Below are 22214 nucleotides of genomic sequence, written 5' to 3' on the forward strand. Positions count from 1 at the left end.
GCAGAGGGCGGGGCTTGTAGCGGGGAGGGACACTGGGGTACAGGGGAGGGGGCGCAGGGGGCGGGGCTGGCAGAGGGGAGGGACACGGGGGCACGGGGAGGGGGCGCAGGGGGCGGGGCTCGCAGCGGGGAGGGACACGGGGGCACGGGGAGGGGGCGCAGGGGGCGGGGCTCGCAGCGGAGGGCGCGGTGGGCGCTCGCCCGGCCGGCGGGACTCGCAGGGCGGAGCGGCGGCTGGAGCCATGCGGCCCCTGGTCCTGGTGCTGCTGCTGCTGCTGGCGGCGGCGGGCCCGGCGGCGTCCTGCGAGGCGGGCGGCAGGCGCTACTCGGCGGGCGAGCGGTTCGTGCCGCCGGGCGAGCCCTGCAGCCGCTGCGAGTGCACGGCCCGGGGCCCCGCCTGCGCCCGCGCCCCCTGCCCGGCCCTGCCGCCTGCTGCCCCCGCTGCGAGCACCGCGGCCGTGTTACGGGCTGGGCCAGCGGTTCCGGGTGCGCCCAGCGGGGCTGGCCGGGGGGTGGGCACTGAGCGGGCTGAGGGGGAGAGGCTGGGCACTGAGCGGGGCTGGGCACTGGGGGTGGATGGTGGGCAGCAGGGGGTTGGGCACCGGGGGCTGGGCACTGAGAGGGGTGGGGGATGGATGCTGGGCTCTGAGCAGGCTGAGGGGGAGAGGCTGGGCACTAGGGGGTAGATGGTGGCGCCGGGGTGGGGGCTGGGCACTGAGCGGGGCTGGGGGGTGGATGGTGGGCATCGGGGGGGCAGGGCTGGTTGGGGGGGCACTGAGGGGGCGGGCTAGGTGCAGGGCTGGCCAGTGCTGGCCTCCTTGGGAGGTGGCAGGGGGTGGGTGTCAGGCATCAGGGTGGGGCTGGGTATAGGCCCCTTGCCCTGAGGGGGCAGGGATGGGCACTGGGCAGGGGGATTTGCTGCAGTCAGGGGCCAGGGTCTGCAGGCTTGTGCCATTGCCAAGGGGCTGGTTAAAAGGCACCAAGGGCCAGAGCTGTCTCCTGGGGCAGCGCCAGAGCACGCCCTGGGTCAGAGGGAGGGCTGGTGGGTCCAGCTGAGAGCCAGGACTCCTCTGGGTTCTGTTCTGGAGTTGCAGGGGAGCTGGGTCTAGCTGTCTGTGCCTGTGTCCCCATACCGGAGCCGACGGTGCGACGCGGCGGGGCTGGCAGCGCGGCACTGATGTGATTGTGCAGGGGATTATATCGGGGCTGAGTCAATCCGATCCCCATTCCTGGGGCACTGGTGGGGCCTGGCCGAGGGCCCAGCCCTGCTCTGGCCTGTCGGGAGCAAGGAGAGGCAGGACCCTGCTGGCCTGCTTCTGCCAGGGGGATCCTTGGGCCTGCCAGAGCCAGGGAGGGGTTGGTGTCCAGGTGTCCCCAGGCTCCTATGGCCAGTGCCTGTCTCCTCCAGGCTCAGTATGCCCCAAGGCACGGCCCCTCCTGCTGCCACATTTCCTCTGCCACCAAAATGTGCGAAAGGGCACGTCCGAAACAGCCTGGCCTGGGAGTTGGAGCAGCTCCAGCCACCACCTCGGTTCTGGGCCCAGCGGGCTCTGACTACAGGTCTGCTGGGGCCGGGGCGCTGCCAGCAGGGGCTTCCCAAAGCCCCGGCTCGGGAGCGTGGAGAATGGGGAACAGAGACTTCCCCTGGGGCAGGCACCGGTTCTCATTCAGCCCCAGGGTGGGGGAACTGGCTGGCTCATGGGGTCGTTCCCATCTTGGGTCCCTCCTCCCCTTGTGGGATCGCTGCATGGCCCAGGCCATCACCCCTCCACGGGTGCGTGCCCCCCAGGGTGCAGAGCCTGGCACTGCACCCTAGCAGCTAGGACGGGGCCTGACACTTGCTGCTCGAGCTGTGGCACAGGCGGGACCAGGGATCCCAGAGCACATGTGGGTTTGTGCCCCCTCGACTGGGCTGCCCAGCTGGGAACAGGGCTGGCAGATTTCAGAGCGGGGCCAAGGGGGGCACTGAGGGTGCTGGGAGCCAGGCATGTGGGAGGCACCTGTATCCCCAGTGAGGGAGCGGGGAGGATGCTCCCCTGGGGCCAGCCCACCTCTGACCTACGGCCCCTTGTCCCCAGCCCTCCGAGTATGAGCAGTGCATCTGTGACCCGGATGGCATCGCTCGCTGCCTGGTGGCCGACTGCGCCCCCCCGCCCTGCGTCAACGCCGTCTACGAGACGGGCCACTGCTGCCCCACATGCCAGGATGGTGAGCATGGGGGAGGGGCTTTGATTGGGAGAAGGCAGATGGGGGTGCAACAGCCCCAGGGTGGGGGCATTTGCAGCCCCCCCAGAGGCAGGGAGAGGTGCAGTCACTGTGGGGCCCTGGGCAAGGGTGGGGGAAGAGGAGAGGTGCTCAGCTGTGGAGCAGAGAATGAGAGGGGATGCCAGGTAATGGGGAGGAGAAGGCAAAGCATGAGGTTTGGGGAATGGCCTTGGGTGAGGTGGGGCTGGACAGGGGCCCTGGGGGCACCAAGCTCTGCACTGCTGGGGGAGCCTGGCTGGAGTCTCCCGTGGCAGGTGGCCTGGTGGTATCAGGAGCCATCTGGCTGTGCCCACTGCTGACCCGCACCCCCCCCCCAGGTCCCAACTGCTACGTGGACTGGAACCGGATGCGTGTCATGCCCGCTGGAGAGGCTGTCTGGGTGGAGCCCTGCACCCGGTGCCGCTGCCACCATGGCCAGGACATAGGCTACTGGGAAGGCAACCGAATGGCCAAGTGTGAATGGCTCCGTAACTGCCACCTGCCGGACCGGCACAACTCCTGAGCACCCCCCCCGCCCAAGCTGGGCCACGGAGCCCTCCCTCCCCCCAAAACCCTGCCCACCTCCCACTGGGCTACAGAGACCCCCCCCCCAGCACCCCTCCCCCACTCCTGTTGGGCCACCAAGCCCTGCCCCCCCCAAAACCATTTCCCCTACCTCTCGCTGGGCCACAGAGCCTCCCCTGCAACATCCCTCCCCCTTCCTACTGGGTCCCTTGGGTCACAGAGCACCCCCAGCTGCACTAGTGACCCCTTCCTAGCAATGCCACTAGTCTCCTCTGGACCATGAGTCCCACCGTAGCCCCAGGGCTGGATCCCAGGCTCTTCCCCATTGCCCCCCAGCTGGGCTGCACCAGGAGGCTCCCTCAGGAGCCCCCTGCCCCCAGCCCTGTGGGCAGCAAACCCACCCATCCCTGCCACAGACCCTGCCAGGTGGGCTCCCAGCCTCTTCCTGAGCAGTGCCCCCATGGGGTCTGGGATGCCCACACCAGCAGAGTAGGTAGGGGGCACCCTAGAGTCCCCCACCCCCAGCCTTGCTGGGAGGACCCTGAAACCCAACCCCAACTTGAGGAGCCCTCGGGGAGCTGGATGGAGGCTCCTGCGTGGACAGTCCTGAGTCACTGGCATTAAAGTTCCTTCCAGGTATGACTCCCTCTGGCTTCTTCCTGCTGGGACCTGCCCCCATCCTGGACCTGGGGGGGCTGGGCTGGCTCTCAGACCCTGGGGTTCCCCAGCTCCACCAGCAGGTAGGGGCTCAACAGGGCTGCAGGATTGGCCCCACCACCCTGGCTTTAACCAATATCAAGGGGGCCCAGGTTTGGAGAAGCACTCTGCCCCCTGCCCGGCTCTCCCCAGCACCCTCCCCCTGAATCCACAGTCCAGGCTCTGAATTTTTGCAACTTTATTAAATACAAAAGTCTGGTCGCTGGGACCAAAGGCTGCATTCAGGATACGCTCAAAACAGGTCAAACATTCAAATGTACAAAAGTCAGCGGTGCCCCTGGCCTGGGCATGCTGCCCGCTGCCTTCCTCACCCCCCAATGTCCAGAGGGAGCATCAGCACTGCGGGGGGCCCCCCGCTCACCACACTGAGGCACTGATTTCGTCTCTCATCGCTCCCGGATAGGGCTGGGCTCAGAACTGGGGGGAGCAGTGGGATGTGGCAGGGGAGGGGGTTGGGCAGGGTGCGGTGCCCCCCCACTCCCTGGCAGTCGAGGTGGTACAGTTCATTGCCCCCTGGCAGTGTTCTTGCACGCAGCACGCTTGGGGCCCGTCCAGGGCAGGCAGCAAGGGATGGGGTCATGGGGGTGGACAGGTTCAGCTACACATGGAGCTGGAGCAATGGCCCTGGGGGGGAGAGGGAGGGAACCCCACAGGGCTCTGCCCCACCACCAGCTCCTGCCCTCCACGGCCAGCAGTGCCCATCCCCACCAAGGAGCCTTCCCCTTCCGAGGGAACCAGGCAAACAGGCCCTGGCCCTGGGGCTGGAATGTTCTGGGGTGTAAAGGGGCCCTTGGGGGGGTGAGCAGCAGGCGCGGCTGGAGGCAGCAGGCAGGGGAGGTGCAGGGCTGCCTAGCAGGAAGCACCAGGGGACAGCGTGCAAGGGGCTGGGTCCGGGGCCTGCAGCTGGGGAGATCCACAGAGCCTCCAACCTTCCTTGCACACGCAGCCCTTTTGGTGTGATGCCTCTCCAGGCTGAGATGCCTTCCTCTGCTAAGTGGAGCAGCTGCTCGGGGGGGCTGCAGGGAGGGAACAGGGCAGACAAGGGCTCCCCCAATTTATGAAACCCTCAGTGCAGCCCGCAGGCAGGGCCAGGATGGAAATAGTCCCTTTGAAGCCCCCAAGATACAGTACATCCACACACACAGCTGCAGTGTGCAGGAGGGGCCAGCCCATGAGACCCTGGCAGGGGGAAACTGAGGCACAAAGGGGGGCAGAGCTGAGAGTAGGACCCAGGTGTCCTGGCCTGGGCTCTAAGCACTAGCTGAGATGGCCGAGGAAGACAGCAAGAGGGGCTGCATCTGTGCTCAGAGCCCTGTGCCCCACTGGAGAAGGCATCACACATGGCAGGGCGGGAGGGGGAGCTGGTGAGAGGAAGCCACACTGGCCCCTCTCCCAGCCATACTGCCCCACGGGAGCCCTGCGAGCACCACAGACCGAGCCCTGGCCCAGCTAGAGCTGAACCCATGGGGCACAGAGCCCCTGCTGCCGCTGGCCCAGACTGAGCCAGTCAGGGCAGCAATGGGGTGGCATGCCTGGCCCAGCACAGCGCAGAGCATCCCCGCCCTGGGGAAGCTGCAGGAGTTCAGTGCTTGGATCTCCTCGTAAAGGAGGGGAGCTTGTTAGCAGGATCCTGAAGCTCCCCCAAGCTCCTGGCTAGGGCCGTTTTGGATAGTGGGGGGCTGCTGCATTGTCCCCGGCCCGCGGGGCAGGGCTAACTGGCGTGCGGTGAGGGGGGGATTCTGGGGTGCAGCCATGTCCAGAAGGCAAGCAGAGGGGGCCGAACACGTCCTGGTTCGATCCGCACCCCGGGGCCACGGCGAGGCTCCTCTGCATCCAGCTAGCCCAGGGCACAGAGCCTCCCCTGCCAGGGCACGGCCAGCCCTAGGCTCCAGCCTCAGGCTCCCGTGGGCCGGGGGAAGGTGCTAGCCCCGGGCTGGGCGTGAGGGCGGCTTGCCGATGTCCACCGTGATGTTCGTGTACATGGGCCAGCGTGTCACCTCCACCAGCTGATACTGCAGGGAACTGATGCCGTCCCGTTTCATCGTCACCTTGGTATTCTGGATCTTGGTGAACCTGCCAGAGGTGCAGAGGTGTGAGCAGGCGAGGGCTGAGCTCTCCCCTGGCCAGCCCGGAGGGCAGAGAGGCACAGGCAGGGTGGAGAGCCCAGTACTGCACAGCCTGGCTTCCCTCTCACCCAGCCAGAGCTCACCGTGTGCGCAAATGGAGCAGGTTCACCTGGGGTAGGGAAACTGAGGCACAGAGAAGGGGGACGCCTCTCCAAGGCCACACAGTGAGTCAGTGGCACAGAAGGAAGAGAACCCAGGCGTCCTGGCTCCCAGCACCACTCCCCAGAGTTTCCTCAGCAGCTGTCCCCACCATCTGCTGCCTGCTGAGGTGCCCATCTGGAGGTGGAGCTGGCTCCCCCAGCCCCTCTCCCGCAGCCTCAGCCTAGGGGGTGGGGTGGGCTCTTGGATGGGTGCGGGGGGGGAGCTTTCCTAGGCAGGCGTCCCCCGGGCAGTGCCAAGCCACAGAGCCCGGGCAACACACTGAGCCTTGGAGGTGGTGACCAGCTGTGGGGCTCGGGGCAGGCCGGGTCTCACCTCTGTGGGTTGGGCTCGTTGTGTTTGTCGCGCTCATGTTTGATCATGCGGTACCTCCCGATGTGGCCGCTGGGACGCGACACCTTCATGCCGTTCAGAGAGATCCTGGGGACAGAGTGAGCCGAGCTGGCAAGAGGGGCACATAGCAGCCAAGGGACTCTGCCCCCACCCCCGCCTGACAGCGACTGGCATGAGCCCCTCTGCACACGTCCACAGGGCCTGTGCCCCGCCCCACCGCGGGAAGCAGCCCCAGCTGGCACCAGAGCTCCTGCCGCTCTGAGCCTGACTGGGGAGTGCAGCAGGGCCAGGGCCAGACGCTCCTGTCTGCTCAGGGAGCCGGCCATGCCCACAGGCCCCACCTGCACCACCACTGGGATGCCAGCAGGGGGCAGTCCCAGCCAGGGCCCTGGGCAGGACCGCACCGCTGAGTGGGGTGAAAAAGCAGCTGCGCGCTAGGGAGTTCAAGGCCCGGTTCCTTGCGTCATTTACACAAACCCCTCAGCTTCTGAGCTCAGCTCCAGAACCACGCCAGGAACTGCCTGAACTAGCCAGACCAGGGCTTCCGCCTCTACAACGGAGACGACGCTGCCAGGTCCGCTTGGCCGGCTCAGTGCTGTCGCTGCCGAAAAGCCTTTGCCACTAGCCCTTTGGGCGCCAGGTTGTCTGGCAGGTGCAGAGGAACCCGAAAGCTGGTTTCCCCTTGCAAGGAGAGCTGCCAACACTGTGCACAAGGGACGTGTAGAGCTGACAAATGAAATTGTTTTTAATTGTTCACTTTATCAATGTAACTTCTGTTCACCATCCACTACACTTCTCTATATTGTAACTTCTATTCACTGTTCGCCATATTGTAATTCAAACCCCATTTTAAAACGCTCACTCCATTTTGTAAAAGCTTCCTCCAACCTTCATTTCTGCAAACCCTTCTGTAATCTTATTAGTTAGCTTAGATGTGTGACTGAGGTATGGATGGATGATGGAATCAACCTCCAGCCCCAGCCTGTCCTGATGAAATAAAGTTCAAACCCCACCAGCTGAAGATGCAGACAAGAGCCCTAACAAAGTAAGAAGTGTCCACCCTAAAAAGAAAAGGTACAATAGAAGGAAGATCAAAGCCAGGTCCGAGGCTGAAAGTCACCTGCAATTGACAGGTGATCAATCACCAAACCCAGAGGCAGTGACACAGCAAGACCTATAGACTCTGGATTCAAACCAAAGCCTGCAAAAAGGATGGGTGAGATGGGAGACTTTGGAGGGTAACATTCTGCTGCCAACATGGAAGGGCATCGATGCAGGCCCAGCAGAGACCCAGCTCATGCTTGTGCCTGGCTGTCACGGAGTACCCCGGTGATGCTCTGGAACTGCTCCCCACAAAACCAGTCAGGACTTTGGGGAGCCTCCTCTCCCTTGGAGCAGACTTGTTCAGGGCAAAAAGCTCACACGGCTTCACCTCCTGGGTCTCTCCTTGGAGCATTGAGCATCTTCTGCCCCTCCGTGCGCTTCCCACAGCGAGTCCACCCCAGCGGGGTCCTGGGGAAGCCATAGGGTCCTGCACCCCCACTTTGCAGTCAGACGTGACTCTCAGCCAGCCAGTAACACAGAGGTTTATTCGATGACAGCAACAGGGTCTAAAACAGAGCTTGTAGATACAGCGAACGGGACTCCTCAGCTGGTCTATTCTGGGGGGCAGTGAGCCAGACCCCCACATCTGCCCTCACTCCTTGTCCCCAGCCAGCTCCAGACTAACAACTCCCTCCAGCCCCTCCTCTCTGCTCAGTTCCTTGCCCGGGCCAGGAGGTCACCTGATCTCTTTGTCTCCAACACCTTCAGTTGGCACCTTTGCAGAGGAGGGGCCCAGGCCATCAGTTGCTAGGAGACAGAGTGTCAGGCATTTAGGTGCACTGGCCCTTCGCTTTGTAGCAACACACACCCTTATTCCACCACCTAGATACTTAAGAACTGCATAGGGGACACTGAGGCACCAACACAGTATTCAGAGCAAACACTAAGAACATTCCCAGTTCCTCACACCGGCTTTCCTGGCCAGTTAGTTGCCACAAGCTACGAACCCAAGCTGAAACTCAAGCCACGAACTCAAGCTATGTTCAGGACTGGTAACTATGCAGCAGCTGCAGAACATCTGATGGATGTGTGTGTGCGAGGCAGCTGCAGAACATCTGATGGATATATCTGTGTGTGTGTGTGTGTGTGTGTGTGTGTGTGTGTGTGTGTGTGTGTGTGTGTGTGTGTGTGTGTGTGTGTAAGTAAAAGGATTAAGATATTAGTTATTGGCCATAGATCAAATTGTTATCCTAATAAATGTGGCATCGTTGTCTTGCTCCCTAAAACGATCTTGTGTAGTTTTGTCTGTATAACAGATGGCACCAGATGGGCGAAGGTGGGCAGCAGGAGTGGTGCCACGGTTTTTGCCACCCTAGGTGGCAGCGCTCCTCCTCTGAGCATTCGAGAGCAGGGGTGTCTTTCCGCTCCACGTCTTCAGGGCACTTTGGCGGCGGGTCCTGGAGCAGGACCCTCTGCTGCCAAATTTCCGCTGAGGCCGACAAAATGCTGCCCTCGGCGACCGCCTAGGGTCGCCTACTGGAAGCACCAGCCCTGGTGGGCTGGCACCTAAAGAGGACGCTAGGTGGCTAGGGGGGATTTCAAGAGCACCTGAGCCGGTGAGCTGAATTTCATGGGAGTCGGATACTTCACCTAAGCCTGCTTCCAAAGTCCCACTAGCCATCTAGCTGCATCTTTAGGCTCCTAAATCCCTTTGGAGCCTGCCCCCTGGGGAGCACAGGCAAATCTCAACTCAGTAACTACAGGCTGCCCCCGCTTGCTTTAACACAGCCCAGTTCAACGCCAACACGGTCTGATGGGCTTCTTTCTTCTGGGGTCTCCAGCCACCAGGGTGGGTGTCAAGTGCTGGGGTTTGTGCATTTTAACTGACCTTCCATCTCCATCTGTGACTTAGGGTTTGGCTACACTTGCAGCTGTACAGCGCTGGGAGTTACAGCTGTCTTCGTACAGCTGTGTAGGGAAAGCGCTGCAGTGTGGCCACATTTGCAGCGCTGTTGGGAGTGGCTGAACAGGCATTCTGGGATACCTCCGAATACCTCTGGAGGCCAATTACAGCGCTTTTGGTGGCCACACTGGCAGAGCAGCGCTGCATCACCAGCGCTGCAATCGTTATACCCCAGGCAGAGCAGGAGTACAGCCAGCGCTGCAGCCAGGGAGATGCAGCACTGTATGTGCCTTGCAAGTGTGGACGGTGAGTGAGTTGCAGCGCTGTAAACCCACCACCAACGCTGCAACTCTCCAGTGGAGCCAAGCCCCCAGATGGGGATGGGAGAGCAGGGGATGACTTTACTTGAGAGTTAGCTGAGCTTGTAACCTGAGGGGTGGGTGGGTTTGAGTGTGTGCGCGCACACACACCCCAGGTGACACCTTTGCCTGGGAAACTGGACAAAGGGAGGGGAGGAGTGGGGGAAGGGGGAGAGAGAGGCTAGAGGGGGTTTTGCTTTCAGTTTTGGGCTGGGTGGTGAAACGCAGGGACCCCCAACTCTGAGGTCTAAGCTCCCTAACCCCGCCCCCCCAAAAAGGACTTGACTGAGGGGTCCTGGTTGTACCTACACGCTCTGCTTGGGACTGTGTTCCTGTCATCTAATAAACCTGTGTTAGTGGCTGGCTGAGAGTCCCAGCGAATCGCAGGAAGGGAGGTGCAGGGCCCTGGCTCCCCCCTACTCCGTGACACCCTCCAAATCCAGCTTGACCCCAAGCCAGGAGTAAAAGGTCACCACAGAGCAAACCAGAGCCATGTTCTAACCCAGGGCACGGGACCGAGGGACGAGTACCTGGATGTTCCTGCTGAGCGAGGGACTCGCTGGAACAGTGCCAGGCCAGCTGCAGGGAGCAGCCCCAGGCTGAGCGGGAGGCTCTCGGGGTTACAACGCCACAGGATGTTGGCACAACGAACTCAAACAGACCAGTGCAAACCACCACTGAACCAAGGATTTCAATCAACCCGCCCTGCTGCCAAGTGGAGCCAGCCACTGTGGGGAGCTGCTTGCCTAGGGAATGGGACTCGCCCAGCCCCAACCATTCCCTGATGGATCAGCGGCAGCTTCTCCTTCTCCCCAGGCCAGGCACTGCCCTGCTCCGTGCCTGGCCCAGCGCCAACACCCCCCACCCCACGTGCCCCCCATCCCAGGAGCTGTCTCTGCATTGGCTTTGTCCCATGCCAGCACTCGGCCACATCTCCACCTCGACAGCATCTACGTGGCCACGGAGGCGGCAAGTTCTACAAGAGCTGGCAAAGCGCCAGGGCAGTGAGAGCAGCTCGGGGGCAGATCCAGCACCGAGACCAGAGCACGCCCAACGGGACCTGACCAGCCCCTCCTAACGTAGGCCCAGGGGACCCTGCAGCTGCTTCCAGCGGGCAGCCTGGGGGCTCACCGTGCCGGGCACTGCTGGCTCCTCTCCCGGGCAGTGGGAGACACAGAGGCTGCAGAGATGGCGACTCCCATCCACACCCCTGGAGCTGAGCACTCCACCCCGCAAGTGCAGCACACAGGCCCTGCTGGCGGAGGCAAATGGGCAGCTGGAGTGGCAGTGAGCAGCAGGCCGAATGACGGGCAGGACCCAGGATCCCTCGCCCTGCTCAGCCCACTCCATGGGGCCACACGCCCTCAGCCAGCCCTGTCCATCCCGAGTCTGGCCGCAGGGGGGCAGACCGCCGCCTGCAGGGGCCTGTGATGTCCGTGGGTGGGGCTGCCTGGGAGCCTGACTGATGAGAGGTGCTTTGGGGGGCAGGGGCCTGTTTCAGGGCCTGACGGTTGGGCTCCAGGCCCTCCAGCTGCAGTGGAGGGCTTGGCTCTGGGCTGGCACCGCAGCACTGAGGGGGGAGCTCACCAAGGGACCTGGCCCGGCAGCACCGGGGGCTCACCCACCGGTTAAAGATGTCGTCGTCCTCGCCTCCCCAGCCCCAGTACTCATTGGGGAAGCCGTTGATCTTCAGAAACTGGGACCTGCTCAGGCCTGAGACGCCCCCGAAGTAGCCAGCGTAAGGCAGCCTGCAGGGACAAGCAGCAGCTGGCATCAACATGGGCACGGGCAGGCCAAGGGGAGCTGGGGGCAGTGCTCTCTTCCCCTCGGGCACTGTCTGGGCTCTGCTCTGGCTCAGGAAGGGGGTCAGGCTCCTAGGCACCAAACGCCTGCAAGGAAAGCTGCTGCCAGCCCACCAGCCTGTCTCCCTCTCCCCACAGGGCCTGCTTCTCTGCCAACTGGCACCACTTGCTGCTCTGCGATGCCCAGCACGGCACCTCCTCCACCCACTCCCATGCCTCTGCCCTGCTGCCCCCATGCTCCCTGCAGCCCAGGACACATGCCACGCCCCCCACTTAACTCCTCCCAGATAGCCATCTCCTTGCCCGCCGAGCGGGGTCCCAGCACACTGGGCCAGAGCTGGCTCGCTCCGCGGCAAGTGCCCGCTCTGGCATCCAACCCCTGCCAGCTCTGCCCGCGACCCCCTCCCCTGGCACTCACCTGAAGCTGAACTTGTCCATGGCGCTGGCGAAGTGCCGCGGCTGCTCGTAGCACCGGTAGAGGTTGCGGTCGTCCATGGGGACCAGGTCCACATCGCTGAAGATAAAGCAGTCGTAGTCGTCCTCATCCTTCAGGGCCTCCAGGAAGCCCACGTTGAGCAGCTTGGCCCGGTTGAAGGTGTCCTCGCCGTACTGTGCCGGGGTGGGGGGCAAGTGTCGGAGGGGGGCTCCCAGGCCAGCGCCAGCCGCCCATCCCCCCAGCACTCCTGCCCCACACTGATGCTTAGACAGCCCTGCCCCACTGGCCCCTGAGCACCCCACTGTGCTGCCCTGTTTCTGCACGCCGGGTGGACACTGCCCCGGGGGAGGGCAGCCGGCCCCAGCACCCCAAGATCGTGCTGGCCCGCCAGGGAGAGGCCTTAGAATGGCCCTTCCTGGAGGGAGGCAGCCAGCGCATAGTGATAGAACAGAGCCCTCTGCCACCAGCCCAGCCACAGGCCCTGCCCGGTCACTTCTGGCCAGCAGCCTCGTGTCCCCAGCTCGCCCTGCCTCGCTGGAGACACCGTAATCACGAGCACTGTCAGAGGGGCCGTGGGTCGGGACTGAGGGGCACTGGCTGGGCCATGAGCAGAGCCAGGCCTCAAATCCGTCCGACATGCTGGTAGGGCTTGGCACCGTGCCCCACGCCAGCTGGGCCCCCTCTCGTCGGCAGCTGCAGGGCTAGGGAGCCCACGGGCCAAAGTGGCTCTCTGGGCCAGCTGCCACGCGAGCCGGCCCGGGCGAACAGGTCTATTTAGCGCAGTTCACCCCAGAGGCCCTCCTGGAACCCAGCCAGAAATGGAGCGGAGCCAGCCATGGGGGGCGCGGGCAGAGGCGCAGCCGTGCGGTCTGCCCTGGGCTCAGCCAGCAGGGTGCACAGAGACAGCCTGGCCAGGAGCCCAGTACATCGCACACATGCCAGAGCGCAGGGCCCTCCTCGGGCAGGGGGGAGAGTCCTGCCGGGGCTCAACCTCCAGCTGGGAATGGGAGCTGGGCCCCTGGCAGCTGGGGGAGGGGCTGTTCTACTGCCCTGGGGCCCCCACCTGGTTGATGATGTAGATGCCGTAGGCGACCTTCTGCCGGCGCAGGATGGGGTGCATGTAGTGCAGCCAGTAGCGCAGGTGGTGCTCCCGGTGGCGGAAGGGGATGAGGATGGCGACCTTCTGACGGGGCTGGCAGTCCGGGGGCACGTACTTGCCACCCTCCTGTACGTCTGGGTTCTCCCGCTGCACCCGCTCCATGCTCATGGGCGAGTTGAACTCGATGAGGAGCCGGCCAACTGCAGGGAGTTGGGGGAGCCCGTTACCAGGCACCCCACCACAGCCCCTGGGAGCAGCAGCAGGGCTCACCAGCAAGAGGGGGCGCTGTGACCCAGCTCTGCCAGTGCCCTCAGTCCTGACCCACAGCCCCGGGCACCCCCACCCTGGGCTCCTCACCCGGGACTGGCAGTGCCCCAGGAGTTGGGTGCAGCCACTTCTGACGGGGCAACCCCTCGCATCGGCTCAGGAGCCGCACAGCTTGGGAGCCGTCAGCTCCATCCCCTCAAACCTGCATACGCTGAGCCAGGCCCTGGCCCCGCTCCGGCCTCACTCCGCTCCACCCAGCTCCCGGCCCCGCTCCGCCCCGCTCCCCGCTCCGCCTCGGCCCCACTCCGCCCAGCTCCCCGCTGCGCTCCGCCCCCCGGCCCCGCTCCGCTCCCCACCCAGCTCCCGGCCCCGCTCCGCCCAGCTCCCAGCCCTGCTCCCCGCCCAGCTCACGGCCCCGCTCCGCCCAGCTCCCCACCCCGGCCCCGCTCCGCCCAGCTCCCGGCCCCGCTCCCCGCCCCAGCTCCCGGCCCAGCTCCCTGGCCCCGCTCCGCCCAGCTCCCCGGCCAGCTCCCTGCCCCGCTCCCGGCCCCGCTCCCCGCCCCGGCCCACCAATGCCCCAGTCCCAGCTGCTCACCTAAGCCAGGCGGCACCTCCTGGCAGAGCGGTAAGGGCTTCTCAGTGCCGGAGCGGTTGGCACTGGAGGCTGGGTCGGCGCTGGCCAGCCCACAGCTGGGGGCGGTGCCGTTGGGCCGGGAGGAGTTGGAGGACTGGGCCCGGGAGGAGTTCCTGCCATTGAAGCGGCTGAAGAAGTCCAGGTGCTGGGCGTAGACGTCGAAGTAGAGAATCATGATGATGACGAAGTGCAGCAGGCAGAGCAGCAACACGGCCTTGCAGATCCTCTCCAGGGTCACCCCCAGGAGCAGCCTGGTCATCTTCCGGGCGCTGGTGGGCGTGCATGTGCGCCGAGCTCCGGGGCGGTTCCCGCCAAGGCACCGGTCCTGCCAGGGGACACCACAGTCAGGACAAGGCCCCTGCGCCCCACCCAGCCATTGGAGAGGTGGGGTCCCCGTGTGTCCTGTGGACACATCCAGCCACGCCGACTCGAGCTGCTTGTTACTCCCCAGCCCCATGCTGCTCTCCCCAGCCAAGTGACCCCAATGCCCTGCAGGCCCCAAGTCATCTGCCCCGACGTGTCCAGCCCTCTCTTGGGGCCCAGAAAACTAGGTTTGTCGCTTCTGCGCAGAGAAGAGCCCAGCTCCCGGGAGGTCCCGTTCCCAGCCAGCCCTGTGCCAGGAACCCAATTATTAACACAGACGGTTTTAGGGGAGTTTAAATACCAGCAAATCGGAGTCACACACGCTTCCCAGGGGCTCAGCCTGAACTCTGCAAGCTGCAGCCTGGGGTCTTACTGGTCCTCGTCCTCCTCCCAGTCATGGCCGGCTCTCTGCCAGGGCCTGCCAGGCAAGGAGCAGGGGGCTCAGCCCCCCGAGACACGGAGTCCCCCGGCGGAACAGCCCCTCCTTCTCAGGTCGCTCACACTCCGGCCCCTCGTGTCCATCCAAGACCTCTGCTCGTCTTCACTTCCCAAACACACTGTTCTGTCCTGCACTCAGGACGAGCTCCTGCTGCTCATCCCTTCCTGGGCACGCGGCTGAAAAGGGGGTGCCGCTGGCTTTGGGCATGTTCTGGTTTAACTCCACCAGAGAGAGGGAGCCAGCTGCCTTCCCCCTACCATCTGGGGGAAAACCTGATCCTCTGGCCAGCCGGCACCTTCTCCTGGCCGCGCTGGGGCCTAGCTCGCGAGGTTGATGTCCCTTCGCTGTCCCTCTGCCTGCAGCCTCCTGACTCAGCCTCCAGCTAGGTCACACCCAGGGTTTCCCCTTCTGGGGGCAGGAAGGTCTCTTCTGACAAACAGGCTCAGGCAGTCTTCCTGTTCATTGCCCCGCCAGTGCCACGTCCCCAGGGGCTGGGCCCGCCCTCTGCTCTCGGTTCCGGCTCAGGGACCCTCTAGTCAGCAGCCAATGCCTGTTCCACCCCAGAGCTTACTGCATTTCCCCAAGCCCTTTCCAAACCTGGTTCTCCCTCCCTTCCCTGGTGTCACCCCTTGTCCTCCCAGCCTGCATGTCTCTGCCACCTCCACACCCTCCTCCACCCAGGAAGCCACTGCGGCCTTTCCCCACGGCCTGCGCCACAGGCAGCTTCCTGGCTGCTTCAGGCCCAGTAAGGCTCCTCTGTCTTTATTCCCTGCAGCCCCACTGGGCCCTTCAGGGTAGGGTCACAGACTTGAAAGCACAAGAGCAGGAAGGAGCCGTATTCTCTCAGCTAGTGTTACTCCACAGGCACACTGATCTTAGCCTCTAGCAGGGGGTGGGACTAGACGACCTCCTGAGGTCTCTTCCAAAGCTAATCTTCTGTGTTTCTGTGTCGCTCCTGTACCAGAGACCCACAAGGCACAGTCTGCGGCAGGGTGTGGACATGCGGTGCTCGAGGTCACCCCCTCCCAGTGATGTCACTCCCCAGCCAGAGGGTAGAAAGGCCAGGCTGGGTCTGGTCATGGCCTGGTTCAGCACCGCAATGGGGCAATCAGCACCGAGTGCATGTTCCCAGGGGTCCCGCAGCTGCATCACTGAATGCTTTTATCAATGACCTGGAGGAAAACATCAAATCATCACTGATAAAAGTTGACAGACGGCACAAAGGTTGGGGGAGGGTGAAGACGACAGGGCACCGTTTCACAGCCATCTGGGGCACTCGGCAGGTTGAGCTCAAGCAAACAATATGCCTTTTAATACAGCTAAACATAAACGTCTCTTTCTAGGAACACAGTACATGGGTTGTTCGTACCAGGAAGCCGGGACTCTGCAAGCGACTGGGAGTCATGGTGGACAATCAGCGGAACATGAGCTCCCAGGGTGACACTCTGGCCAGAAGTGCTAATTGCGAATCTCGGATACATAAACAGGTGAATCCTGAGTAGGAGCAGAGGGGTTATTTTCACCTCTCCATTTAGCACTGCTGTGGGAATCCTGCGTCCAGCTCTGGTGGTCACAATTCAGGGAGGAGGCTGGTAAATTGGAAGGGTTCAGAGAAGAGCCAGGAGAACGATTCAAGGATTAGAAAACCTGCCTTTAGTGATGGACTCCAGGAGCTCCATGGATCTGGTTTGACAAAGAGAAGATTAAGGGGTGACTTGATCCCAGTCTAGAAGTCCCCGCAGGCAGGCCCGGTGTTTGGCAATGGTCTCCCCGATCTAGCAGCAGAAGCTCTAACACAATCCAAAGATGGAAGCTGAAGCTAGACAGGTTCAGGTGTCCGTTTTTAACAGCAAGGGTAATAACTAGTGGAACAATGTCCCTGGGGTTGGGGTGCTTCCCCATCCCTGGCAATTGGCTGTTTCTCTAACCGCTTTGCTCTAGAGTTACCTGGGGCACGTCTCTGGCCTGTGTGGTCCAGGTGGTCACACTCGTTGATCAGAGGGCCCTGCTGGCCTTGGGAAGGGGGCTGGCCTTGTGGCTGCTTCAGAGGTGATCACCAAAGTCTCTCTTTGGAAATGGAGCATTTCCCCCCGGGTCTGTCTTCAGAGCAGAGACAGAGTCTGGACTGTGCTTAGAAACACCCTCCTGAGCTGCAGGCTGTCCCAGATGTGCCCCGGGAGGGCTCAGCCGTTCACGGCAGGGGCAGCTTTTCCATGCTGCAGGTCAATAGGGGTTACCACGACAACGAGTTTCAAACCCTTTTGCCGCCGTCCCAGCAGCTTGCACGAGTGACACAGGCTCCACCACACGATGATCCAGCCAGTGCACAGACTGACTTCAGCACTCGTGGGCTCACGTGAGGAAGACACAGCCCTGTCAGCACCCCCCGCCTGGCAAGAGACCAGCAGGGCCATTCACAGCCAGCACTATGCTGCACACTGCAGCCACCCAGAATGTAGTGACACACACACCCTCCTCAGCCGCTCAGAGACTCTCCCTTAGCTGAGGGCAGTACAGGGTCTATGATTAGAGTGGATTTCATGCGGGGGTAGAGGGGTGGCACAGACAGGAACCAGTTCATTACAGTCAGGGCCTGTGGTGCTCCAGAGCCTCAGCAGGCCTGTGTCCAGCCCTCCTAGCTGTGAAGAGCCTTGAGCCAAGTATATTGATACAATGCTGCCTGCCTGAGTCTGCAAAGAGCCTGAAACAATGGCTCAGAGAGGTGTGGAATGGCCCACCCATCTCAACAGGCTTAGCAACGCCTATGGTAGCATGTACTGCAGTTCAACAGAGGGTAACTGAAGCCCAACCCCTCCTTCAGCCTGACACCTACAGATCACAACTTACGGGGTAACACCCTAGCTTCAGCAGAGTCACCAGGTCCCGTTTCTCCCCCAGTCCCAGCCTGCCTGCCAGGCACCCCAGGCCCCACCACCCCCACCCTCAACAACTTCTGGACTGCAGACATCGGTTGTCAATACAAACATCCACCACACACCAAAAGGAGGGGGCATGGGAGCCAGAGCCCCAGAAATCACCCATCACAACAGCAGAGAGGCTGCCCTGCCCTGAAGCTGAGTGCAGAGAACTGGCACAACTTGGATGTATTTTTATGAAAGGCGTGAGTGACTCAGTTTCCCTCTCCCCTCAGATGGTTACCCACAGGCTGGGAAGGGCTTCCAGTCTTTCCTGAAACGAGACAAGCAAGGCAGGCATTGGAGGACGTAGCCGATAGGCTGGATGAAGCAGCAGGAGCTAACATCATCGGGCACAACTCCTGAAAAGCAGGCGAGGGGGAACCATCCCAGGGGCACTGCACAGATTGGGTCTGACGGGTTCCAAAGGACTAGCATCGGCATTACGCAGCAGGCCTGGGCGGAAGCGGTTTTGGGTTTAGGGTGTCATCAGGGCACGGCCACATTCTGACTGACCGCTGGCTAACCCTGGGGGTAACAGAAGGCAGGTGCCGAGGTGATGACAGGGCAGGACAGCGGGCACTGCAGCTTAAGTCCCCGGTCTGGCAGGAGTGGAACAGCAGAGCCCCACCCTCCCAGAAAGGATATGGCCAACGGCCTGAGGGGGGCGCCCTCCGGGAGGCACGAAGGGGTCAGAGGTGCCATTCTTGCAGGAACTGGGAGGTGTGCTTCTAGGAGAGCGATGAATGCCAGCCGCAGCGAAAGCAAGTGCCGCAGAAGGCACACACCAAGGGAAAAGCCGCTCGCCCTTTTCACACAGGAGGAGGGAGCCAGACAGGGAGAATTGCTAGAGACAAGTCAGCCGGCTGAGACATGCCGGGAGACTCTCAGGAGCTGACAGACCCAGCTGGCTGACCTGCTCTGAGGACCAGAAAAGACACAACGGTCCAGAGCCCCAGGGCAGCCAGGCTGCTGGCAGACACACCAGCCCGCCAGGGAAACCTTGCAGACAAGGCCTTCGGGGTGTGTGGAAGAGGGTGGACAGAGGCAGCAGCAGCAGCAGCCGTGCTCCATCCAGACCAGATTGACCACTTCAGCAGCAGTCGGGCACAAGCGGTTACAGGCTGAGGAGCGACTGTAACTAGACCCATGCTGTGTTTGGAAGCCCAGCGACCTGCAGTCCAGGAGCAAGAGAGACTTTGCTAAGGACCAGAGCAGCTCTGCCTCCCACCCCACAAGCCAGTTCCCTTCCTACTCTACCTTCCATTCATTAATTCAGTAGCTGGGAGCGGGACACTAGGAACCCCGGGCTGTGGAAATGCAGAGAAGGGTTAACAGCAGCGACATGAGCCTGGCCAGGTGGCTCATGTGAGAAATGTTCTATTTCTTCTCCCCTTCTAAAGTGTGTAGCTGGATGTGGTGTCGATAACGCCTGGCCCAGGCCGGCTGTGCCCGCAAGCAGGCATAGCTGGGGGAAGGAGGCTGTGTGTGATTTTAACAGTCCATCAGTGGAGTTTGCTGCAGCTGAGCAGAGCCAGGCCGGTTACCGGTTGTGAATAACTGACTGGGTCAATTCAGCATTTTCCCTGTTTGCAAACTGCCTGTTAAAACAGCGATTTTCGGTCAGTTCTCTGGGACTCAAACGGCTCAGCTGGGACTGCACAGCTCACTGCCAGCCATTCTGACAAGCCAGGACCGGTTGCCCGAGGCAGAAGCTCCCTCTTCCACGCCCGACTGGATGAGGGAAACTTTCGAAGCCTGAATACCCACCGTCCAATCAGCAGCCGCTCCCAGACAGAAATGCTGCTGGCACAAACATTGGCAGGGCACAAACAAACAGGGTCCCGGCCGGTCAGAATTCAAACCCACCCTCCCCGCTGTGGGTGGCTGTCCTCACAGCTCCGGAGTCGCCAGGTGTGGGCAGATGGCAGGGATGTTCCCGTTACACAGAATGTGATTTGAGCTACAGCCCTGCACTTGGGGGTACCCCATCCAAAGGCCACTCAGAGCTGGCCATGCTGCCCCCAGGGAGCCCCGTTCAGACCTGGCAGCCTGACCCGGTCCCAAATGCAGTCTCTCAGGAGCTCAGAGCAGCTGCCCAGGGCCCCAGCACAACGAATGCTGCTGGGAAAAGGTGAGTGTCTGCCAGCCACCGGAGCAGCCAGTTGCTGGGTCCCAGGATCTGAGACAAGGCGGGTGAGGTCATCGCTTTTATGGACCAGCTTGTCAGGAGCTCGTCTCTCGCACCCGCAATCTGGGCAGCAACAGCTCTCACCACCTCCCCGCCATCCCCAGGGTAGCTGGGCAGCTCTGCTGAATGGCTCCAGACGCCAGAGACAAGCCATGCAGCACGTACTGCCAGAGCAAACCCCATTATCTTCCCCGAACGCCATTAGCCCGCCTGGAGCGGCAGCTCCCCGCCCCCCTTCCCTGGCTCCCGAGCTGCATTGTTCTCACGGGGAGCCCCCGCTCCAGCCCGCAGCCTGCTGCCTTGCCAAGGACGGATCTGCCCAGATCCCAGGCAGGACCCCTGGGCGATGCTGCACCCGCCAGGCTCTCCCCGGGACAAGGCCCCTTACCCAGCCAGGCCCAGGCTCGGCCCCCCCAAGGCAGCCCGCCCGCCCTCCCGGAGGAGCTGCCTGGGGGACTGTGCAGGAGCCATTTTGGGTGGGGTGGGGAGATGGCTGTGGATAAAGGCGCGGAGGAGCTAAGAGTGTGTGACTGGGGGGGGGTGCTGCGGGGGCAGGCCTGAGCGGGATGCCCCCCCCCACTAGAACAGGCCCCGGGGTTACAAACAGGGGTCCTGGGGCCGCTCAGTCTGCGCTGGCCCAGCCCCCCGATCCCCCTCCACCAGCGGGCAGCCGGCCAGGGGCAGACACGGGGGGAGCCGGCAGCTGGGGGGCCCCGCCCAGCCCGCCGGGGATGGGGACAATGGGAAGGGCAGGAGAGAATGGACGGGTCTGTCGGATGGGGAGGCCTCTCCCGGGGGGCAGTGATGGGCCGGGGAAGTGATGGGGGGGCCGGTACCGGGGGGCGGTGATAGGGCGAAGGAGCCGGCGATGGGGGATGTCGGGGGGGGGTCAGAGGTAGGGCGAGGGGGCCGGTATCGGGGGCCGGCGATGGGGGATGTCGGGGGGGTCAGAGGTAGGGCGAGGGGGCCGGCGATGGGGATGTCGGGGGGGCGGTATCGGGGGCTGGCGATGGGGGGGGGTCGCTGTCGGACCGGCCGCACTCACCGGTCCGAGTGTCGGGGGCCGGGCAGCTCCCCCAGCCCGGCCGGGATCAGTGCGGGCGGCTCCGGCTCCTCCGCCAGCCCCGCAGCCCGGCCCCGTCAGCAGCGGCAGCGCCGGGTCCGGGCCACCGGGCGCCCATCGCGGGCTGCGGGCGGGGCCTCCCGCCCGCTCCGCTCCGCGGCTACCAGGCCCGGCCGCTCCCGCACCGCCGCCGCCCTAGGCCCCGCCCCTCGCCTAGCCCCGCCCCTCTCTGCCTCCACCGCCCTAGGCCCCGCCCCTCGCCTAGCCCCACCCCCTCTGTGACTCCACCCCCATGGCTAGCCCCCCCCACTGCTACCCTAGGCCCCGCCCCCAGGACTGGCCCCCCTAGCTCCGCCCCCAGGACTGGCCCCACTCCACTTCTGCTGCCCTAGGCCCCGCCCCCAGATCCAGCCCCATTTCCCCTAGTCCTGCCTCCTCTCTGCCCCCCACCCAGGACTGGCCTCACCAGCTTCCTCCATAGGTCAAGCCCTCTCCACCCCCACAAAGACTGGCCATGCCCCCTCCATCCATAGGCCTCACCTCCAGACCTGGCAAGGTCGCTGCTCCAACCCTGCTTCGCTCCCTTCCCCCCCTTCCCTCAGTCCCTGCAGCACCAGGCACCGCCCTGGGACCCCCAGGGCTGACTCCTGGCAAGATCCTTCCCTTGTCTGGGGACAGGACCCTAATGCTTGGGCACCAGTGAGGGGGGACAGGGCAGGGTGGGGGCACTAGCGAGTGGGGGTGGGGCATGGTGGGGGGGCACCAGCGGGACAAGTGGGGGTGGGCACCACTGGGTGGCGATGGTGCGAGATGGGGTGCAGCAGGGAGTAGGTGGTGCAGGGAATGGCCACCAGGAAGCAGGTGGGGAGTGGCAGGGGGCACCAGCGTGTGAGTGGGGGCCCCAGGGGGCAGGTGGGAGTGGGGCAGGGTGGGACCCTGTGTGGGGCAGAGGGCTGTGCCCTGAGGGACGGGGCCTGGTCTCCAGCAGCAGACTCCTGGGTAATAGACAACAGGAATTAGAAACACTGGTGTATGACACCAAATGTGCTACACATGGGCAGGTTTCCCTGAGCCCTGGTGGGCAGAGTCACTCAGCTGCAATGTTAAACTCTGGCTCCACCCCATTTAGGAATGGAGGCCGGCCAGGGGTGTCACGGCCAGGCAGGTGGCCCCCAGCCTTGGAGACAACATCCCCTGCTCTGGCATTACTGCTACTGCAGGGCAGGATCCAGCTCCTGGGCCAATGTTCCCATACATCCCAAAACACGAGCGGGCTTGGCTAGAGCCCCCCACTCAGACAGGGGACAAGAGGAGCTGCTTCTCCAACATCGCAATGTGTAGAAAGAAAACCTGTGTGATCATGTCAAGTATCAGAGGGGGAGCCGTGTTAGTCTGGATCTGTAAAAGCAGCAAAGAGTCCTGTGGCACCTTATAGACTAACAGAAGTTTTGGAGCATGAGCTTTCGTGGGTGAATACCCACTTCGTCAGATGACATGCATCTTATGAAGAGGGTATTCACCCAGAAAGCTCATGCTCCAAAACGTCTGTTAGTCTATAAAGTGCACAAACAGTATTGCAACCAACAAGAGCCAAGC

The 22214-nt window shown here is 63.1% G+C and overlaps 2 protein-coding genes across 3 annotated transcripts; one reads left to right on the top strand and one right to left on the bottom strand.

Moving 5' to 3' along the window:
• The first annotated feature begins 241 nt into the window (after positions 1–241).
• Positions 242–2799, top strand: LOC115656806 (von Willebrand factor C domain-containing protein 2-like). Its single transcript, XM_030573949.1, has 4 exons — positions 242–332; positions 367–485; positions 2078–2207; positions 2582–2799. Exons 1-4 carry the CDS (start codon positions 242–244, stop codon positions 2764–2766), a joined length of 525 nt encoding a protein of 174 aa, XP_030429809.1. The 3' UTR covers positions 2767–2799.
• Positions 2800–3648: 849 nt separating this feature from the next.
• B4GALT2 (beta-1,4-galactosyltransferase 2) lies at positions 3649–20683 on the bottom strand. 2 transcript variants are annotated; one of them, XM_030572257.1, is made up of 7 exons: positions 20601–20683; positions 13609–13972; positions 12711–12946; positions 11630–11820; positions 11035–11157; positions 6086–6190; positions 3649–5558 (listed from the first exon to the last, which is right to left on the bottom strand). In XM_030572257.1, exons 2-7 carry the CDS (start codon positions 13904–13906, stop codon positions 5408–5410), a joined length of 1104 nt encoding a protein of 367 aa, XP_030428117.1. In that variant the 5' UTR covers positions 13907–13972; positions 20601–20683; the 3' UTR covers positions 3649–5407. The 2 variants fall into 2 exon arrangements, with proteins under 2 accessions (XP_030428117.1, XP_030428118.1); XM_030572258.1 differs by lacking the exon at positions 20601–20683 and adding an exon at positions 17448–17585.
• Positions 20684–22214: the final 1531 nt, after the last annotated feature.

The sequence above is a fragment of the Gopherus evgoodei genome, chromosome 8, assembly GCF_007399415.2.
Source record: "Gopherus evgoodei ecotype Sinaloan lineage chromosome 8, rGopEvg1_v1.p, whole genome shotgun sequence".
NCBI lineage: Eukaryota > Metazoa > Chordata > Testudines > Testudinidae > Gopherus > Gopherus evgoodei.

Coding starts and splice junctions, on each gene's coding strand:
- B4GALT2 (XM_030572257.1), bottom strand. CDS start 13,906: ATGACCAGGCTGCTCCTGGGGGTGACCCTGGAGAGGATCTGCAAGGCC. Junction 11,821..12,710: donor GCATCTACATCATCAACCAG/GTGGGGGCCCCA, acceptor ACCCCGGCACAG/TACGGCGAGGACACCTTCAA. Junction 11,158..11,629: donor ATGGACAAGTTCAGCTTCAG/GTGAGTGCCAGG, acceptor TTGTCCCTGCAG/GCTGCCTTACGCTGGCTACT.
- LOC115656806 (XM_030573949.1), top strand. CDS start 242: ATGCGGCCCCTGGTCCTGGTGCTGCTGCTGCTGCTGGCGGCGGCGGGC. Junction 333..366: donor CGGCAGGCGCTACTCGGCGG/GCGAGCGGTTCG, acceptor CGAGCCCTGCAG/CCGCTGCGAGTGCACGGCCC. Junction 486..2,077: donor GGCTGGGCCAGCGGTTCCGG/GTGCGCCCAGCG, acceptor CCTTGTCCCCAG/CCCTCCGAGTATGAGCAGTG.